The 22,330-nt window shown below is 36.5% G+C and overlaps 1 protein-coding gene across 1 annotated transcript in view; it reads left to right on the forward strand.

Annotated features, from left to right (window-relative positions):
• Window positions 1-22,330, forward strand: part of cdk19 (cyclin-dependent kinase 19) — a 278,819-nt gene that overhangs the window by 204,661 nt on the left and 51,828 nt on the right. The window contains exons 6-7 of the mRNA XM_028797596.2: window positions 2,519-2,650; window positions 13,568-13,711. Coding sequence (XP_028653429.2) covers window positions 2,519-2,650; window positions 13,568-13,711 — 276 coding nt within the window. The remainder of the gene's footprint in view (window positions 1-2,518; window positions 2,651-13,567; window positions 13,712-22,330) is intronic.

Raw genomic sequence — 22,330 nt, forward strand, 5'->3', positions numbered from 1 at the left:
TTCAGGATTAGGAACAGGGAAGATAGTCAGGGTCAAGGGATAGCCGAATGGAAGAAATCACAGAGATATCCTGCTCCAGAGAACTCTGGACTTCAGACCAGGCCAAAGGTTCACCTTCCAAGAGGACAATGACTGTAAGCTCAAAACAAAGACAACAGAGGAGTGACTTAGAGAAAACTCTGGGAATGTCCTTGAGTGGCTCAGCCAGAGCCCAGATTTGAACCTAACAGAACATCTTTGGGGAGATTTGAAAATAGCTGTCCACCAATGGCCTCCATCCAATCTGACAAAGAAGAGAAGGGAAGAATATCAGAAAGTCTCAATTCTAGGTGTGTGAGCATTGTCACATCTTACTCAAGAAGACCCCAAGGTATAATTGTTGCCAAAAGGTGCTTCCACTAAGTACTAAGTAAAGGGTCTAAATACTTTTGTCAATGTGATATTTCAGTTTTTTTTTAATTTAAATACCTTTGCATAACTTGTAAAATCTTGTATTTACTTTGTCATTCTGGTGTGTTGATTGGGGTATTGGGTGTTGGTTTATTGAGAGAACGTGTGACCCTGTGTTCGGATTCAGCGGGTTGAAAAATGGATGGATGAAAATAATTTAAACCATTTCAGCTGCAACATAACAACATATGAAAAAATGAAGAGGTATGAATATTTTCTGAATGCACAATAAAATTTAATTCATTCAATGATTCATTCATGAAGATATACTATATGTTGCCCATGACCCTTAAAAATGCACAGGCCACATAACTGTACCATTTTTGGTATCATTTTTAAACCATGCATTACATACAACTAAGTTATTAGAAAGTCTTTCATAGCTGATTTATTGGAATCAGAGTCTCAAGGCTGAGTTTCCAGTCTCATCACATTACTGGATTTGCAAAAATGACAACACCTTGCAAAAATGCATTTCTTTCCTTTTTATTTTATTTATTTTTTTAATAACAGTTTTAAAATCACAATTTTAAGGAACCTTCTCAGTGTTAGCAATGTTCATTTTAGCTACCTTGTGCTTGTCAAACAAACTGTTTTGAACACAGTCAATTCCTGGTTAAGCTGACACACAATCCCCAAAACAATAAGGAGTAATAAAAAACAAATATTAAGGTCACGTAAAATAAATTTTCACTGTAACTTTAAAGGAGGGAATAGGTTTAGTTTATCCCCATATGTTATTTTTTGGCTGTCTGCTCCTGCCCATAGCACTCAGCTTGAATTTCATGTGGCAGATTATCAAGTTGGCTTCCTAATATCTAATTCATTTTCTACTGGCTGTTGTGTGTTTTTTTAGTTTTAATACATTAGCCATAAAAAAGAAGAATTGATTGACTGTGTTTAACAAGTGTGAGTAATCACTAATGGTATTTATTTATGATGTGCATTATAGTGAGGAAGTCTGAGTTATACGCTGTTTCACTTTCTTAGTGATCACGTCAGTTTGCATGCCCAAAGAATCATGTTTTCATGAAGGACTGTATTTTCAAGTGTCACATTTATTTGAAGGCTGCAGTTGAGTTTTCCCCTGCTGTTTTTATGCTGCCGTGCACAGGTTATGTTCATCTCATGCTTTGCAGACCTGCTGAGTTAAAATGTAAAAATATTAAAAGTACTAGTAAAAAAAATGGAAGTACAGTATATAGTATGTGTAGCATCCAGAATATTCAACCTATATTTGAATATATTTGAATGTATACAGGGGCGGCACGGTGGCGCAGTGGTAGCACTGCTGCCTTGCAGTTAGGAGACCCGGGTTCGCTTCCTGGGTCCTCCCTGCGTGGAGTTTGCATGTTCTCCCCGTGTCTGCGTGGGTTTCCTGTGGGCGCTCCGGTTTCCTCCCACAGTCCAAAGACATGCAGGTTAGGTGGATTGGCGATTCTAAATTGGCTCTAGTGTGTGCTTGGTGTGTGGGTGTGTTTGTGTGTGTCCTGCGGTGGGTTGGCACCCTGCCCGGGATTGGTTCCTGCCTTGTGCCCTGTGTTGGCTGGGATTGGCTCCAGCAGACCCCCGCGACCCTGTGTTTGGATTCAGCGGGTTGGAAAATGGATGGATGGATGGATGGATGAATGTATACAGTATATATTTTTTATGCAATTTTTTTTTTTACTAATTTGTCAGTTTTACTTCTAAGTAAACATTTATGACGAGCTGGCACAAGACAACCTAATTGGATCACATTAATGTCTGTTTTAGCTCTACAGATATTCGAGGTTTTAATAATTGATTCGCAGTATCATTATGCCATTCATCCTTTGGAAATTTTGTGCTGGGTGAGCAGATTTGTGCAAAATTGGAAATGTTGTATGCTGAAACAGAAAGTCTTACAACTTTAGAGGCAACATTGATGTGAAGTAATGTCATTGGTGCAAATTCCTTAGCCATCTAGATTAGGACTTATAGTCTTCCTAATTTTTGTATTTACATTTGGTAATACCTTAAGACATAAATGTTTAGAGTATTTTTTTCTGAATGTTACTAATGCAATGTATAATGTTTTTTTATATAGCAGACATGGGGTTTGCAAGACTTTTTAACTCACCCCTCAAGCCTTTAGCAGATTTGGATCCAGTGGTAGTTACCTTTTGGTATCGAGCACCAGAATTGCTGTTAGGAGCAAGACATTACACGAAAGCCATTGGTGAGTGTTGTCTTTTTCGTAATATGTGTAAAGAAGCAATTGAACAGACAGTGAAGAGGCCCTATTTTTATGTAAATTTTTTTTTGCCAATATTGCTCACAGTAAGCATTAATTCATTTTTTGACTCAGTGAACAGCTATTAATCCATTGAGAAAGGTATTTAATAAATAAATAAATATATATACCTGCAGGGTTAGCACCAGTCGCCCAAACCTGACACAGACAGACACCAGGCACAAGTTTTAAGCACAATACACGTTTATTTTAGTTGAGAAGCGCTTCTCTATTGCTCTCCATACCAGCACAGTGCAAAGCTCAGCACCAATAAGTACAGCACACAGGTGGCAGCTTTAAATGGCACGACAGGAAGTGACATCATCAGGATCGGATCTGGAAGTGATGTCATCTGGACAGAAAGTGCCATCATCAGTGGGGCTGGGACAGGAAGTGGCGTCATCAATGGCGCAGGAAACGGAAGTGACATCATCAATTGTGCCAGAACCGTGCGGGATTTCCCATGGATGGTCTGTGAGGATTGAGAGAGAAAGTCGGTGTACCTTGCCACCTCCGTGTCTGGTGTGGAACTACTATTATTCAGGCCCTTTAACTGCTTCCCAATTGGACTTGTGTGACAATAGATAATTCCTTGTCTCTATTTATAAATTAGTAACTTTATCAAAAAGAATTTGCCAAACTTCCCTAATCTTTCACCAACTCGAACACTCAGATATTTTAATTATTCAACATTAATTAAAAGGGGAGGCAGTGGACATGATAGAGCACTACAAATATCAAGGGACAATAATTGATAACAGGCTAAAATTTAATCATAACACAGAACAAATTTGTAAGAAGGCTCAATTCTTTTAGGCAATAGCCAACCTCTTTTTTTCTTAAAGTTCAGCTATTACCATCAGGCTGCAGATTTAGGATCCCAAGAGTTTTTATTCCTAGACATACAAGCATTTTGAATTCTGTTACTTGTAGGAATGCTTCTAAATTATGAATTATTTTGTTTACTGTTAAAGGTAATTATTCATCTTTGCATTAATATTAAGTGTGTACACTTTTTATAAAGCTAATTTAGTTTATAACACTAGTTTTCAGTTGTGAAGACTTTACTTATTTTCTTACATCTGTGTAACAATGCCTTATGTTTATACTTTCCTGCTTCAAATAAATGTGCCTTTAGGATAACAACGTCTATCTTACCCAACCTAACCTCAGAAATATAGTATATTGGCAGCATTTACAGACTTTATCAGTTATTGTCACAATACTACATAACCTTTGGACAGTGAAATAGAGTTCTCTCCCAGTATCTCAGGGAAGGTTCAATAATTCACAACACTCATTCTTCATTATGCTGTAATTTGGCTGAAAATCACACACTGGATACACCTCTCCAAATTCAAATTATCTAAAATATATCAGCGATTGGGCCCAAGTTGTGAATAATGCAAAATAGCTCCAGCCTCACTTGGCATATTGTATGTTTTGAGATTATCCAAAGTCAAAATCCTTTTGGGGAAAAAGTTTTTCGTATCCCTTCAATAGAGTATGGTTTATGATTATTGCAAATCCTTTTATAGCAGAGTTTGAAGTTATTTTAGATGAGTTTTGCCTCTGATCATTAATTACTATGCTCCATTTTAGCATGTCTAACTCTGCTTAATTCAAAGAGTCCGGATGCACCCTCCATAACTCTGTAGGAAAGTGATACATTATATATAACCCTAAAAATAACAAAATCTAAATTTCTTTGCATGGAACTGTCCATAGCTTTAGAATTTGATACTCCTTGATGTTGTGTAGTGTCACTGCTAAAGTTATATTGTTGTGTATTAAATTTTCATTTTATTTTCAAAAAGCAGAACATTCCAGTGGCATAGAATTCACTCAATCAAATGTTAATAACGTAACAGATAAAACCTTTTACAAAAGTAAAATTGACATTCAAAGCAGAAAGAAAAACAAGATTCAACCCTCACCCAAGAAAAGCCCTATTGTTTTAATTAATAAAGGCGTGGTATAACACAGTGGGCTGCTTTCTTATTAACAATTAGCTCTCTGTTTTGAGTGAAGGTTTTTGATGACACACTTTTTTTGTTTCTGATTTATATGAGATTGATTTAATTTCTGATTGAACAGACTTTTAAATTTCTTATTTTTGGTTTCAGTGAATCAGAGTAAGTGTTAATAATATGTTAGATTGTCATAATATAGCACTTCTTTTGTAAAAAATACAACAACCACTTACTACTTCTGATGAGCATATTTGTGTTTCCATGAATTTAATGATTTGTGTTTTAGATTCAGAACCCTTACTTGCTTATTTTTCTCAATCACCTTACCAAAAATAATGAGACATAAAACAACTCAGCAGATGACACATTTGACATGTTTAATCGACACGGCATGCTGACATAGTACTTGTGTACAGAAGTGACTTTAGCATTTCATATGATTGAATGGAATTACCTTTTCACTGCATTGGAGAAATTTGGGTTTGGCCCGAATATTTGTGCTTGGATCAAACTACTGTATACCAATCCAGAAGCTTCAGTTTGTATTAATAACATTTGCTCAGACTACTTTAAACTAGAACGTGGTACCAGACAAGGATGTCCCTTGTCGCCACTGTTGTTTGCAATCGCTATTGAACCACTGGCGGTTCACTGCCGAAATTCTTATCAGATAAAGGGGATTGTCAGAGAAGGACTGGACCAGAAAATTTCTCTATATGCAGATGATATGGTCTTATATATATCAGACCCAGAAAACACTGTCCCCGCTGTTTTAACAGCACTAACAGAATTTCAAAACATATCTGGTCTTAGAATTAATCTGAATAAAAGTATACTCTTTCCAGTGAATTTACAACCATATAATATTAGATTAGACACCCTACCTTTTACCATAGCAGATCAGTTTAAATACCTAGGGGTAAATATCACAAGTAAACATAAAGCTCTTTATCAACAAAATTTTGGCGTCTGTATGGAAAAAATTAAGCAAGACTTACATAGATGGTCAACCCTTCATCTCACTCTAGCCGGAAGAATTAACATTGTTAAGATGAATATCCTTCCTAAACTTCTCTTTTTATTTCAAAACATTACAATATATATCAATAAATCGTTTTTTAAACAGTTAGATTCAATAATAACTTCATTCATTTGGAACTCAAAACACCCGCGTATCCGAAGAGCGACCCTACAAAGACCTCAGGCAGAAGGTGGCATGGCTTTACCTAATTTTCAGTTTTATTACTGGGCAGCAAACATACAAGCCATAAAAACCTGGACACAAATAAATGAACATACACAGGCTTGGTCCGCAATAGAAGTAAAATCCTGTAGTATTTCTTTATATTCCCTGCTCTGCTCTCCAATAAATGAAAGTTATCGCAAATATACTAATAACCCAATTGTGCTTTACTCACTCAGAATATGGAACCAAATTAGAAAGCATTTTAAGATGGAAAATCTTTTATCAGTGGCACCTCTGCAAGAGAACCACCACTTTCAACCTTCGCAAGTATATCCAGTTTTTAATACCTGGAAAAGTTTTGGGATTAAAATGCTCAGAGATCTTTATATAGACAACATATTTACATCTTTTGAACAATTACGTTCAAAAGTCAACCTCCCAGCTACACATTTCTTTTACTATCTTCAAATTAGAAATTTTGTTAAACAGAAATTGCCCGATTTCCCCCACCTTGCACCCTCCACAATGCTGGAAAAAATACTGCTCAATTTCGAGAAAACAAACACTATTTCCGCAATATATAAAATCTTATTAGAGTCCCTACCTTTCAAAGATCCAAGAGGACATTGGGAAGGAGATCTCTTAATCAATATATCAGAAAAGGAGTGGAAGGTAGCAAAGCAGAGAATTCACTCGAGTTCTATATGCGAAAAGCATAGAATTATTCAACTAAAAATTATATATCGAGCCCATCTGTCTCGCTTAAAACTGTCCAAAATGTTTCCAGGGCAGGATCCAACCTGCGAGCGCTGCAACCAAGCTCCTGCCTCACTGGGTCACATGTTTTGGGCCTGCACCAAACTAACATCATTTTGGACAAAAATTTTTAAGTGCCTCTCAGACAGCCTTGGTATCACAATCCCTCCTAACCCATTAACAGCTGTGTTCGGTGTTCTTCCAGATGGACTTCAATTGGAGAAGGACAAGCAAACGGTGATTGCATTCACTACACTTTTGGCACGCAGACTTATTTTGTTAAATTGGAAGAATCCTAATTCTCCTCTTATAAGTCAGTGGGAAACCGATGTTTTATATTATTTGAAATTGGAAAAAATCCAATTTTCAGTTAGAGGATCTGTACAAAATTTTTTCAGAACATGGCAGGATTTAATCAATATTATTTTAGAATAAGAGAAATAACTATTATCTCATTTAACTCCCTTCTCCATCTCTTATTTACATAGATATTTACTTCTCCCTTTCTTTTGTTTAATGTTGCCTTATTAAAAAGCCTTAAGCAATTTTCCTTTAGCTAAGCTCTCCTTCTCAGGGGTGGGGTTTGATTAGTCTTCAAATTTGTTGGGTTATAAATTGATCTGTTTGTATGGAATGATTACAATGAAAATTAATAAAATAAAAATATTAAAAAAAAAAAGAAGTGACTTTAGCAACAGTTGGTAGCTCCTGTCGCACTTTACACAACTGTTACGGTTCTGCCATTGTCCAGAAACAGCTTTATGACCACAGTCTCAGAAAGTCTCTCCCGTGGGACGACTAGGATCATTTCCTAATTAAGGAGTGGCATTGCACAGGTACTTTGTCTGAATGCCTGTGTCGATCAAACACAGGAAGCTCTGCGGTATATTTGTGACTTTATGCTGTAGGTAGATAAGTAAATCAAAGTAAATAGGTAAATAACATTCGAAGTGGAGTTTTTATAAGTAACATATAAATGTATTTCATATAAAGACCATCACAAAACATAATCACAAACAGGACTTTGCACGATACTTTTGCGAGCTCTGTAAGCCCTGCTTTTCCTTTGAAGGACACGTGTGGAGCAGACTGACTTGCAGGATGATGCCCGACCTGTTGCTGCATCCAAATGGTGCCATCTTTCACCTTTACACCTGGTGCAGCTGTGTTGTTCTTATGTGTGAGTTGACGTTTTTTTGCTGGGAGGGCTTCTGTTCTCTTTCTCCGATGTAGAAGCCTCATCCTCATCTGAGATCACCTCTGTTATAGCACATCTTTATTTGAAAACTAGCAGTGTCAGATTGGGGGAGCTTGAACGTGACTGAGAGAATAAAATTGAATAACTCTGGTCGTAAACCGATTTTGTCATGAACCGAAGCAATTTCCCCCATAGGATTGTATGTAAATACAATTAATCCGTTCCAGACCATACGAACTGTATGTAAATATATATATTTTTTTTAAGTTTTTAAGGACAAATATAGTTAATTAAACCATAGAATGCACAGCGTAATAGTAAACTAAATGTAAAAACATTGAATAACACTGAGAAAACCTTGAACAACAGAGAAAACTAACACTGCAATAGTTTGCGCTATAGCGATACCAACCGCTGGCTAAAAACACTTTTTTTTTTAATGAGTTTTAAGCACAGGGGAAAAAATGAACATTTGAAAAAATCCGTAATTTAATAAACCACCAAGAAAAGTAACATTGCAACAATGCACGCTATGAACCGATCGCTATAAACAGAAGTGAAAACCTTGAACAACAGAGAAAACTAACACTGCAATAGTTTGCGCTATAGCGCTACCAACCGTCTGTCTCTCTCTCGCGCGCTGCCTGTGTGTGTGCGTCTGTCTCTCTCTCACGTTGCCTGTGTGTGTGCTCTCTCTCTCTCTCGCGCTGCCTGTGTGTGTTGTGCTCTCTCGCTCTCTCTCTCTTGCTCGCTGCACAGGAAATGCACAGGGAGAGACTGAACATGTACAAACCGAAAGGGAAACTGGCTTGTTCGTATACCGAGTGTGTGGTCGTGAACTGAGGCAAAAGTTTGGCAAACTTTTTGGTCGTAAACCGATTTGTACGTGTACCGAGACGTTTGTGAACCGAGGTTCCACTGTACCATAACTTTACACCAGTTGTTACAGACTCAAATCAAATGTATGTTTTTATTCTATAATAATAACAATAAGGGCAGCTCACTACCGGAATCATACCGGGAACCTCTTGATTACGAGTCAGCAGTTTCTACTGCTACGCCACACAAGCAGTCATGTCAGTGTCGTATCCTAACCCGATTTCTTTTTCTAGAGTTATATTCTTGAATAAAAGTGCACTTGTTTTGTTACACTTGTACCTTTTGTGAAAGTGTTTATTTGATATTTGTACTTCAGTCTTCACACATTATACACTTCATGTCTACATTTTGTCAGTTATTACTAAAATATGAAAACATTTCTTTTTTAGTTATGTGTTCAGCATTTCTCACATTTCTTGTCATCCTACATTTACATAGATTGTTGTAGACACAGAACACACATGAAGTGTATGTATTCCAAATGACGATATATTATTTGCCCTCTACAATTCCAGGCACCTCACACCCAGATAAACAGACTTTAGCTCTGAAAATCTTCTCTGCGACTTGAGCTGCATCGGTTAGTAGGCTGCTTGCTGCTTGTGCTGATCGACACATTTACAAAACAAAACATATTAATGGAGAGGTGTGAAAGGATTTATGGTGGCCCGGGGTTACGGGTTTTTTCATAGGCTTCAGGGATACTAGTGTATCTAGTTACCGTTTTACAGTGAATTATCAAAAGACTGTATCCTGCCCTAGAACTTGAAGAAAGTTAACACGGACATTCATTTGGCCCTGTTTGCTATGACTTCAAACCAGAATCAACAATATATACAGTACTTAATGCAAAAAACCCAATAATTAACTTTTGGTTTTTTTTTATAATAAAGTGCACTGTTCGTGTTACATGTTTTAAGTATGGTGCACAAGTGCCCCCTGCTGTCCAAAAGGACATCCATCAACTGCCAAAGTGCTTAAATACACAGTTTGTAAATGATACAGCAAGTCTTCTTTTCAAATAAAAATACACATGAGCTGAATACAATGTGAAATGCACAGTTTACATTGTATTCTTGGATATTAACTCGTTGTCATAGACAAGAGAGCCAAATAAATTGGATGTGTAAGTGCACCCTCTCAGATTAGTCAGCTGTAAATCTTTATATGCGGTTTTAGAGTTTATGGATGTCTGTAGGAATTTTTTTCAAATTGATAGTTATTTTTTGTAATACACAAAATTAAGGGATATTGATAGAGACCAATTGTACTAATATGAATAAGATATTAAAAAACAGTATATCTCTTTATCATAAAACTGCAATAATTGAAATTAAACTCTAAATAACATCCAATTTCTTGATTATAAAATGCAAATTGGATTTACAACAGATGTTTCTCCATAGCATAGCCACACACATTTAAGCTGTTTTCAAGCATAATTACAGGAAAGTTGCCAGGTTAACTTTTTTAACACTGCTGCCAAATTTCCCCTTTCACATTTGCAATCCACTGCATCATCACATCATCAACTTTCCTGGCATTTTGACCCATGTCTGCTTGTAGCCCTTGCTTGTATTTTATGTGTGAATGAAACTGCATCAATGCAAGGGGTTTTACAGGTGCACATTTTAACCTCCTCACTTTTTTAACAAAATCAATAGGCTCTAAAAGCATTTAAAACTAAACATCACCTTGCTACAGTGCACTCCTGGATGTTGGGTATATCAGACAAATGACACACAATTGCTAACTAACTTTGGTATTTCTCTTAACTCTACAGATAAAATAAATTGAGGAAAAAAATAGATTCTTTTAATTTAGAATAGTGCTCCACTGACTACAATGATATGGCCAGGTTTAGGCTTAAAAAAAGTTAATCTGTGCTGAGATCTCGATGATATGCTGCTGCAAGGTGATCCTGTAGTTAGTGAAGATAGGATGTTGTCATACAGTACACTGCTTCAAAGATAGCTGTCGACTCTGTTGAGATAAAGGTATGCTTGTAACTTTGCTGAAAAGTCATTGGGGAGTCATATAAAGTGATTTCTAGTTCTGTTTCCTCTGAAGGTGTCTGTCAGATTATAAATTTTGCCAACTGTTTTGCTCTCCAACTTAGTCGTGCAGTGTGACACCAGCCTAATAGTCCTAAGCAGTAAAACAAACAATGTAACTGATGTGCCTGTATGCAGTAGGGCAATTTTCAATTTAATTTCAATTTTCAATTTAGTCACAACATGGTGACTCCAAACCCTTTATAGTACAGACAAGAGTAATGAAAAGAAATTTAACTTGGTGTCTGGAGTTGGGGAATGGCGGCAATTCTTTTCTCCACCTCCACCCTGCAGATGTTTATGACATTGTTCATCTTTTTAGAGCAAATTTAGATAGTTGCATCTGGAAAAACGGGTGTTTTGCTTTGATCACAGTTCTATAGCATTTGAAGACTCTAGGTTTTCTGAAAAGTCTAGAAAAGCTATATCTGTCAAATTATATTGAGCCTGCTCATTCTGTTTCTGAGTCATGTTGTGCCAGAGCATCTCTCAACAGAAATGGATGTAATTCCAGTGCTGGCTTTAAATGTGGCAGCCATTCATTAGCGCACACTCACTCATTTAGCCACCATCTACAGTAACTTACAGACCAGTTAATTAAACTCTGAGGTGTTTGGGTTGTAGAAGGACACTCTCTGAAAAAGAGATAGAGGGAATGTGCAAACTTCTCACACACAGTGACTGAGCTGACGTTAATTTTTCTTGGTGTCCTGATGCTTTGAAAATATCTGATTTTGTTGCATCAGATCATTAAATGCTGTATACTCTTAAAAGAGGTAAATGTAAAAACTATTAATATCCCTTTGTTGTATAACATGGAAAGAAAAATGCAAAAATGCCATAATTAAATTTTAGATTTTCATAGTAACAGCAATGATCTTTCTTTAATGCAGTTCTTGTCAAAGTACCAAATTTATTATTGTTACCAAAAATAAAATAGAGAATAATGATTAAAGACAGCAGGATTTCTACTGATGAAAATCACAATTTGTATATATTAGTATGGAGAATTTTCATTTTGTTTAATACTATAATTAACAAAGCCTACCAAAAAACGTTTAAACCCAGCCCACCTTAAATCTGTTCGCACCTCTCCGTCAGCGTCTTTTGTGTTGTAAATGTGTCGATAAGCACAAGCAGCAAGCAGCCTGCTATCCCATCCCCTGCCCACCGCTGCAGGAAGGGCAAAAAACTCAAGCCTTGTTTTTCTGGGAATGAGGTACCTAGAGCTGTATAGGGTAAATATCCATCCATCCATCCATTACCCAACCTGCTATATCCTAACTACAAGGTCACGGGGGTCTGCTGGAGCCAATCCCAGCCAACACAGGGCGCAAGGCAGGAAACAAACCCCGGGCAGGGTGCCAGCCCACTGCAGGGCGCGCGTGCACACACACACACTCACACCAAGCACACACTAGGGACAATTTAGAATCGGCAGTGCACCTAACCTGCATGTCTTTAAACTGTGGGAGGAAACCAGAGCACCCGGAGGAAACCCACAGTGACACAGGGAGAATATGCAAACTCCACGCAGGGAGGATCCAGGAAGCGAACCCGGGTCTCCTAACTACGAGGCAGCAGCACTACCCACTGTGCCACCGTGCCGCATAGGGTAAATAATATATCGTTATTTAGAACACATGCATTTCATGTGTGTTCTGTGTCTACAAAGATCTATGTAAGTGTAGGATGACAGGAAATGCAAGTAATGTTGAACACATACCTAAAAGAAACATTTTTCTTGTTTTAGTATTAACGATAAAATTTTGACATGAAGTGTACATGTGACGACTGAAGTCCAAATATCAAATAAGCACTTTCACAAAAATACTTATACAAATATAACAGAACAAGTGTGCTTTTATTCAAGACTATAACCAAAGAAAAAGAAATCGAGTTAGTGTATTGCATTATCACAACTTCTTTGGTAGTACAGTGGTAAGAACTGCTGACTCATAATCAACGAGTCGCGGGTTTGAGCCTTGCCATGTACCAAAATAAACGTTTTGAGTAGTGAGCTGCTCTTATTGTTACTGTTATACAATAAAAACATACAGTTGATGTAAATGTATGGTACTTGTAAAGGTTAGCATTTTTAATTTATTTTTTTATTATTCAGTTTTATTCTCTCAGTCATGTTCACGCTCCCCCTGATCTGACACTGCTGTTTTCAAATAAAGACGTTCTATAATAGGGGTGAACTCAGATGAGGATGAGCGTTCTACAACGGGGAAAGAGAACAGAAGCCCTCCCTGCAAGAAACATCCACTCACATATAAGAACAATGCAGCTGCACCAGGTGTAAAGACGAAAGATGGCATCGTTTGGATGCAGCAAGAGGTCCGGTGTCATCCTGCCAGTCAGTCTGCCCCACACCTGGGCTGGGTTTACAAGTTTTTTACGTAGGTTTTGGTAATTCTAGTGATAATTGTCTGCTGTAGTGTGGTGGTGTTCCTATCTGGTTTTCTTTGAAGATCCACTGAAAAGGGTGTAACACTTGCTGTGGAGGATTTCTATAGCACTGCTGTTTACAATTGTTACTTCTGCAGATAACATTAAAACTAATGGCCTATCAGTTAGCTGTTAGTGACATTTTTACTGAATGAGAGCCTATACTGTGTAGGATGTGAATTATTCACATTATCTGATTATTTCTTTTTTCTTTTGGATAAAATGGCTTTGAAAGCACAATAATCTCTTTACATTTGCATGCTTTAAATGATTCTTCTTTTACTGAAATGTTTGAGAGATGTATTTTTAAACCAATTCTCATACATACAATTTTTAGTATTTGTTTCCCTTTTCTTTATACAGATATTTGGGCAATTGGTTGCATTTTTGCAGAGCTACTCACTTCAGAGCCAATATTTCACTGTCGCCAAGAAGACATCAAAACAAGCAACCCCTTTCATCATGATCAGTTGGATAGAATTTTCAGTGTCATGGGATTTCCAGCAGGTAAACAAATATTAATTATTTGTCACCATTTTCAGCTCATGAAGCTGCAGAAGATTTTTATTTTCCTCCATTTCCTCTGACATTTTTAAATGCTAGAGATGATGTTTTCCCAACTTTGTAAAGCAAGTCTAAAATTTTCATTCTCTCATTCTGTACCTGATTCATTCCGCAGCAGGTCAGTATGCCAGTGTCTTGTTGGGCATACCTTTCTATATATATATATATATATATATATATATATATATATATATATATATATATATATATATATATCATGGAGGGTCGATAACAGTTGTGCTTGCGCAACATTGCGTTATCCATAATTATTTTGCTTGTTTACCAAACACAACTCTTTGAGCAAAATTCCCAATATTAAACAACTGCAAGACTATTTTAAATTAGGCATTACTATAAAAAGGACAATTTTCAAATAAGAGAGTGAACAAAAGAGGGCAAGCTCTATTGAGGGACACACACTGATGTGCTTCACGTGAGTTTCATTTAACTGTATCATGTTGCATTTTAAGTCTCCTTTTACCACCAAACATAGGTAGCCTCAGTTTATCTTAAAGCACACATGTACTTTCTTCATCCATCCATTTTCCAACCCGTTGAATCCGAACACAGGGTCACGAGGGTCTGCTGGAGCCAATCCCAGCCAACACAGGGCACAAGGCAGGAACCAATCCCGGGCAGGGTGCCAACCCACCGCAGGACGCACACAAACACACCCACTCACCAAGCACACACTAGGGCCAATTTAGAAATGCCAATCCACCTAACCTGCATGTCTTTGGACTGTGGGAGGAAACCGGAGCGCCCAGAGGAAACCCACGCAGACACGGGGAGAACATGCAAACTCCACGCAGGGAGGACCCGGGAAGTGAACCCGGGTCCCCAGGTCTCCCAACTGAGAGGCAGCAGCGCTACCCACTGTGCCACCGTGCCGCCCATGTACTTTCTTAACCTTTGTAAATATTTGTTAATAATGTTCATTTTGGAATGCTTGATTGACATTTACTGTGTGTCAAAGTTAGTGTGCATATCCAAATCACTCCTAAAAAGTGATCGCATTGAGAGTTATATTAATCAAGTGTCAGATCACACTCATACCTCATGGCAGTCCCTCCATGGTTCACTTGGTACTGCACTGAGACTACCCTTTCCAAAGGGTCTGTGTCTGGTTATTTTGACTGAACCAGAGTATAATGGGTGTGTTCACATCAACCTAATCAACTGGACTTTCTGGGAAATCACACCAGGGTTTGAATAAACTGTTCTCAACAAACTCGGTGTAAAAACATCTTTAAATAACCCTTACATGTTGTGCATGTGAACATGAATATTCATACAGGTCTAAGCAAAACGTGACTAGTGTTTTAACAAATGAGATCTAGTGACTCAAATTTTAAGTTAATGGTTCATTACTGATGTTTTTCAGCAGACAGTTCTAATGCATTAAATGTCCAAACAAGGATTTTCCTGTCCAATCCCTTCTGACAGATTTGATAAAATTAACAAAGAAGAGCAGTGTTAACTTAAGACATACATTTTGGGGGAAAAAGTTTTAATTGTCTGGCAAATTCTGAATATTTTTGCCTTTTTAATATTTGTATTAAATAAATATTGCAAAAATAACAAATCTACATTATTGAAAAGAATGTGATTTTTTTTATATATAATACTATTTACAAAATATATTTGAACAAACTAATTGCCTTCATGTCAAAATATTTACTTCTGTATTAAGTTAGAATAATTTAAATTATGAAAATTTAAAGTGCTTATACTTCTTATTTTTTGCATGTGTTTTGTATATAAGCACAACATTACTCTTGTGGTAATCAAATAGCAAAAGCTTATTTTAAAGGAATATGGAAAACTCTTCATGGTAAAACTATTCAGAGTAATATTTTTCCTTTATATTATAATGCAGAATGTAGCATACAGTTGAATCAGTTTTACCATATCCTCTTATTCCTATCCAGGGTTGTGGGAAGCCATAGCCTGTTTTGACTTCACATTATTCATTGCAGTGCATGTGTCTTCTGATAGGTTGTCTATGGATATTCAATTTCTGAACAAGCAAACTTCAGTTCGATTTTGCAAATCGAAGTGTTTTTTCATAGAGCCAATTCCTCTGTGAAAGGTGAATTTACAAAAAAATGTATTGCTTTTGGTTTTCGTTCTTTTTTTTTTCTTTTAAATTCATGTTGTACTGAATTATTATGTTTGCGATGTGATGTCGTTCGAATGTTACATTAGATTTTACAGTTTTATTATTAGGTTAGGTTATGTTAGGTTTCTTTATTTAGTCATGTTTACACAGGAAAACATGAAATTTGCCTTCTCAGTTGCATCTAATAACAGGTAACAGACAGAATGAAATAAAACAGACAAATAGAAATAAGAAAGGTTAAGGTAAGGCAGTTAGATAAAACATATTTATACCAAAAAAAAAAAAAAAGTAACAGGATATATATCAAAACCTTAAACATTATCTCCGATATTTCTTATTGAAAAGTCGTATGTCACTAGGAAGAAAGGAGTTTGTGGAGCGATTTGTGTGGGTTTTCAAAGCAACTATCCTTCCTGATTTACTGAAGTTTAGTTCTACATGTAATGGATGTCTGTCATCAGTTGAGATGATTTCCAGTTTCTTTAACATTGCCCTCTGACACACACTAGTCAAATCATCTACATCAGCCCCAATAACTTTAGCTGCATACTTCGTAATCTGCTGGAGCTTTTTTGAGTTTTGGTTTGTCAGACTATTAAACCAGGCAATGAAACTGAAAGTGATCACGGACTGGATCATACTACGATAGAAGGACAACATGAGGTCCTTGTCTACTTTAAATAGTTTGAGTTTATGGAGGAGAAATAAGCGCTGGTTGCATTTAGAAAATAATTTTTTTGTATTTGTATTCCAGTTAAGATTGTTATCTAGGTAATAATAATAATATATATATAATATGTAATATAATAATATATAATATATAATAATAATAATAATAATAACAATAAGATGCTGCAGATGTTCTATCAAACAGTTGTGGCGAGCGCCCTCTTCTACGCAGTGGTGTGCTGGGGAGGCAGCATTAAGAGGAAAGACGCCTCATGCCTGGACAAACTGGTGAGGAAGGCAGGCTCTATTGTTGGCATGGAGCTGGACAGTTTAACATCTGTGGCAGAGCGAAGGGCGCTCAGCAGGCTCTTATCAATTATGGAGAATCCACTGCATCCACTAAATAGTATCATCTCCAGACAGAAGAGCAGCTTCAGCGACAGACTGCTGTCACTGTCCTGCTCCACAGACAGATTGAGGAGATCGTTCCTCCCCCAAACTATGCGACTCTTTAATTCCATCCGGGGGGGTAAACGTTAATATTTAACATTATACATAGTTATTGTCTGTTTTTCACCTGCATTATTATCATTCTTTAATTTAATATTATTTATTGTATCAGTATGCTGCTGCTGAAGAATGTGAATTTCTCATTGGGATTAATAAAGTATCTATCTATCTATCTATCTATCTATCTATCTATCTATCTATCTATCTATCTATCTATCTATCTATCTATCTATCTATCTATCTATCTAAGTTCCTAAGTATTTATATTCATTCACTATTTCTACCTCCTCTCCCAGAACTACAATAGGTGAACATACAGATTTCTGTCTCTTAAAATCAAATATCATTTCTTTGGTCTTTTTTACATTCAGAGTGAGAGAGTTTTTATTGCACTAGTTTACCATACAGTCCACTTGATTTAGATAGTGGCTTTCATCCTCCCCAGATATGCATCCTATGATCATGGTGTCATCCGCATACTTAATAATGGAGCAGTGGTCATTGTTCTGTCTCAGGTCACTTGTGTACAGAGTAAACAGTAATGGTGATAAGACTCACCCCTGTGGACTTCCTGTGTTTGAATGAAGAGCTTTTGAAAAAGTGTCCTGAACTTTAACTGTCTGTGAACGATTTAAAAGAAAGTTCTGAATCCATAGTGTGATAAATGGGTTTACATTCATACTGTTTAATTTCCCAATCAGTATATGAGGCTGTATAGTATTGAACGCTGAAGAAAAATCCAAAAATAGTGCTCTGACATATGAACCAGGCTGATCAAGAAAGGTATAGATTTGATGTAAGATAACAAGCAGAGCATCTTCCACACTTCTGTTTGCACAATAAGCAAATTGATTGTTGTCTTGAAAAGACTTTGTCTCTGTCATTAAAATGTTTTTCACCAAGTGTTCAAAGCATTTCATTGGAATAGATGTAAGTGCCACTGGTCTGTAATCATTTAAACAGCTTGGCCTAGAAACCTTAGATACAGGGGTAATGATTGATTGTTTCCACAGATTTGGTACAATACCACAGGTCAGAGACCAGTTATGCCATGACTGTCATATTTTGATTATTTGACATAATTTTGCTTTTTTATTTTTTGTAATTTCTGAAATATACTGTAAAATGCCTGCTGAATTTTCTATATTTTTTTTCCTATTTTTTCCTGTAAAAAAAGGTCCTAAAGGTCCTTTTTGGGTGACCTTTTTAACAAACAAGGACTGTGACCTGTTCACTAATTAACTTAATTAACTTGATTTGAAATCAGTGAATACAGTTTCAAAATTAATAAGCAATGAGGATGCTTTTTTAAAAAATATGAGAAACTGTGTTATGATGGAGTTCTGTAAAGATGAAGTGCAGATATCTTTTTGCCATATCTTAACCAATAAGAGCAGTTGAGCCTGTTGGCTTTTCAGGAAGGCTCCAAATAGCCCTTTCCAATTTTTCATTTACTCTTTAACACCATTCACGCAACCCCCAATATACTTTCTCTCCAAACAATTAAGCTGGAGGACACACTGCTTATCTTATATAATATTTGGTCTTTTTTGATAAGCCAAGTTCATACAGTATATCAGAACAATTTTTCTGGATTGTCTTCAGTGTTTAGTAACATGCATTCATCTCATCATATTGATTGAGAATTTGAATAATATGAATGTAAATCCATATATTACAATATAGGTTATGGGTTTTTTTAATTTACAGATTTAATACAGAACAGTTTTTCAAAGTATGTCTTTCAAATACAGGGGCTTTTTAAAGTTGTGTTCATACTCCTTTACTTTATTCCAGTATTTCTAAAACAGGGTTGCAGACATGTTTCTGATAGAAAGCAAATTGATTGTATATAAAATTAGACAATGTCATCAAAGCACAAATCCTCTGGCAAATAATGTATCACCCTCTATTTGGTGTGCTATTTATTCTGGTAATATGCAATCTGAGACAGCTTATAGCATTTACTTTAAACTATGCTGTTGAAGCATCACAGAGAACTTTCATTTCTATTGTATGAAAATATAATAAACATTCCCCCATGACACTACCACCCTTCTCACATCCTATAATTCAATCAAAGTGAGATAACTGACAGCACAGATACATATAAGAAAGGGAGGGAGGAAGGAGGGAATGACACAACAAGCTTGTGTGGTAAGGTGACCACAGCACTAGATTGAAATGTCGAAATGAAAATAACTGATATGGCACAAGAATGAAACAATTTTTGGGGTATTGTGGAGGTGACTGAATAGGGTGGGTGTATATACAGTATAGTGCTGTGGCAGTGTTGTATGATAAATGTAGTTTCAGTGGCCATGGACAATTGATCAGTGCCTCATTGCAGGTTCACCATTATAGCATATCTAAATGTAATAGAGTTGCAAGATTAGCATGACTTAATGAGGAAGAATTTCTTCTAATAACACAATTCTAAAGTGATTCGACAAACTTTAGTCTACTAGCTATATGAAGGATGTGTTTGTTGGATCACTGAGAATTGTAAGAACACCAAAAAGTATCAAATGGGTGAGCCATTTGCATTCAATACGGTGTCAGTCAGTAGCATTAAACATTTTAGACTGAACTGTTTGCCATATTCTTCATCAAGATTTATCCTATTGCCCATATAAAATACCAATAGTGCATAGAGTTTTAAGGAATAACATGGCTACACCACTCAGCTTTTGCACCTGCATATGATATTATTTAGCTTGATTTTCAGAAAATATTTGATAAGACATCATACTAAAAGAAGTGGGAGTTTAGAATTTAGTGTGTGGATAGATACACAATTGGCTGAAATACTGGGAGCAGAAGTATATAGTGTGAGGAACCTTATCAGATTCGGGAATTGTTGAGAGTGGTGACCCTCAGTTCTAGGGTTGCAGATATTTTATATATAAAATGGTTTGATTAGGAATATAAACAACAAGCTGGGTAAGTGTTCAGATGATACCAAGCTAGGTGGATTGGCAGATAATCTAGAATGTGTTGAATCATTATAGAAGGCTTGAGCAGATTTGTGGAAGATGAAATTTTATTTAAGTAAATGTAAAGTATTACAAGAAGGAAGTAAAATTGTTATATTAGTATGAAGAATGGAAGGTCTGACAATTTAAGTACTATTTATGAGATAGATTTAGGAGCTGTATTGGACTTGTCACAATCAACTTCCATACAGTGAAGGCTAACAAAATGTTAGGTTATATGACACAATGTGTTGAATACATGTCAAAGGAGTTTATGCTGAATCTTTATAATGCACTAGCATCATGAATCATTTAACTGAGTTAGGTGACTGTTGATACTGTCCTTTCAATAATCATCATATCCTCACACTGGCCCTGTTATAGAGAAGTTATTTCTCTGGTGTTTAATAAATCATGCACTAATCATTTACAGTATACTGTTAGTGATGTAGCTCATGAATATGTTTCTATTTTGAATGGTAATTTGTATTTTATTAACAATACTTTTGTTTTTCACCTTTTGTAATATTCATGTAATAAATATGTTTGAATAGAAACAAACTTTCACTGATTTTTTTTTAAATACAGTCATTGCTATTTGTATGCTTATTACTCTGCTCTCTTAGTAGTAAACATATTCTTCCTGGGTCCCAGTATGGTACCAGTTTTCTTATTTGGATCCTCCAATTAAATAGTTAAAGAAACCCTCCTATATAAATTTTATACCAGTGACATTAGACACAACAAAGATCAGTGTGTTATTATCAAATATGCCAATGATACTATGGTGATAGAATACAAATCTGGTGAGGATGGAAACCATTACTTAAGTCAAGCGAATGGCTTAGTAAGACAAACTAATTAAAGAAAGAAATGTCAGACTTTTGAAGGAAAAAATCTATTAGGTCAACAATTATTGATTTTTGAGAGGCAGTAGAAAAAGAGACTGATTATATCTAGAAATTCTCATTAATAATAATAAACTAAATCTGAATATTGATACAAAATGTATATTCCATATTCAATCATCCATCCATCCATCCATTTTCCAACCCGCTGAATCCGAACACAGGGTCACGGGGGTCTGCTGGAGCCAATCCAAGCCAACACAGGGCACAAGGCAGGGAACCAATCCCGGGCAGGGTGCCAACCCACCGCAGGACATACACAAACACACCCACACACCAAGCACACACTAGGGCCAATTTAGAATCACCAATCCGCCTAACCTGCATGTCTTTGGACCGTGGGAGGAAACCGGAACGCCCGGAGGAAACCCACGCAGACACAGGGAGAACATGCAAACTCCACGCAGGGTGGACCCGGGAAGCGAACCCGGGTCTCCTAACTGCGAGGCACATATTCAATCAGTAGTTACTTTTTCACAGTAACACTATGAGTGTTGTGCTTTATTGCAGCATGATCAACCCTTTTCCCATGTTCAGTTCCATTGAATAGTGTAGTGGCCTGACAAATGCAAATTTAAAAATACTGTAGCAGATTACCAGACAAACAGCTAAAATTATTGGAGCTATTTTGGGTATCTTTATATGTGTGTTTCAGAGGATAATGATAAGAAAACTGGAAATCTGTTGCATCTGATGATAGACACCTATCACACACATAGCTTGCCTGCAGTGAATCAGTGAGGATAGTTGCCTATCTACACCAGTGTTCTCCCCAGAAATTTTTTCCAGCCAGGTGGCATGAAAAAGTAGCCGGTTGGGGCAGGACAGGGAAATTTGGTGGTGGGGAAAATTAAATGTGCACTATTTTTATTAGTTAATTATTATTAATTATTTTCCAATGCTCAATATGACTTCCTTTTTTAAGGTTTGACACTTGTGTCAGAATATTTTTATTCAATTTAAGAAGTATCCAATTCAGGATCCTGCAACCCTAACAAAAATTTTAAATAACAATTGTTATGACATAAACCAAGAGGCACAAGTATTGTTGCTGTTGGGAAGAAAAGTGAAAAGAATGGGTAAAAAAAAGTATGGGAAACCTAATGAAGAAAAATTTTAAAATATTCTTCAAAGCCAATTTGCATATGCAGAAGGTGTCTTCAGTTAAATATTCTTTTTTTCCAAGAAGCCCAGTTGTCTGCAGTTTTCCCATAATCAAAGTCCCAGGATCTGGGCCTTCCAAGGAGATCAGCATGAGATTATTTTGCATGCTTTGATTCATGCGATTTCTCAAACATGCCTTGATCCTTTTAAGGGCAGAAAACCCCCTTTCACATTCAGCTGTGCTCACTGGGATCACAAGCCCAACATGAGCTAG

The sequence above is a fragment of the Erpetoichthys calabaricus genome, chromosome 3, assembly GCF_900747795.2.
Source record: "Erpetoichthys calabaricus chromosome 3, fErpCal1.3, whole genome shotgun sequence".
Taxonomy (NCBI): domain Eukaryota; kingdom Metazoa; phylum Chordata; class Cladistia; order Polypteriformes; family Polypteridae; genus Erpetoichthys; species Erpetoichthys calabaricus.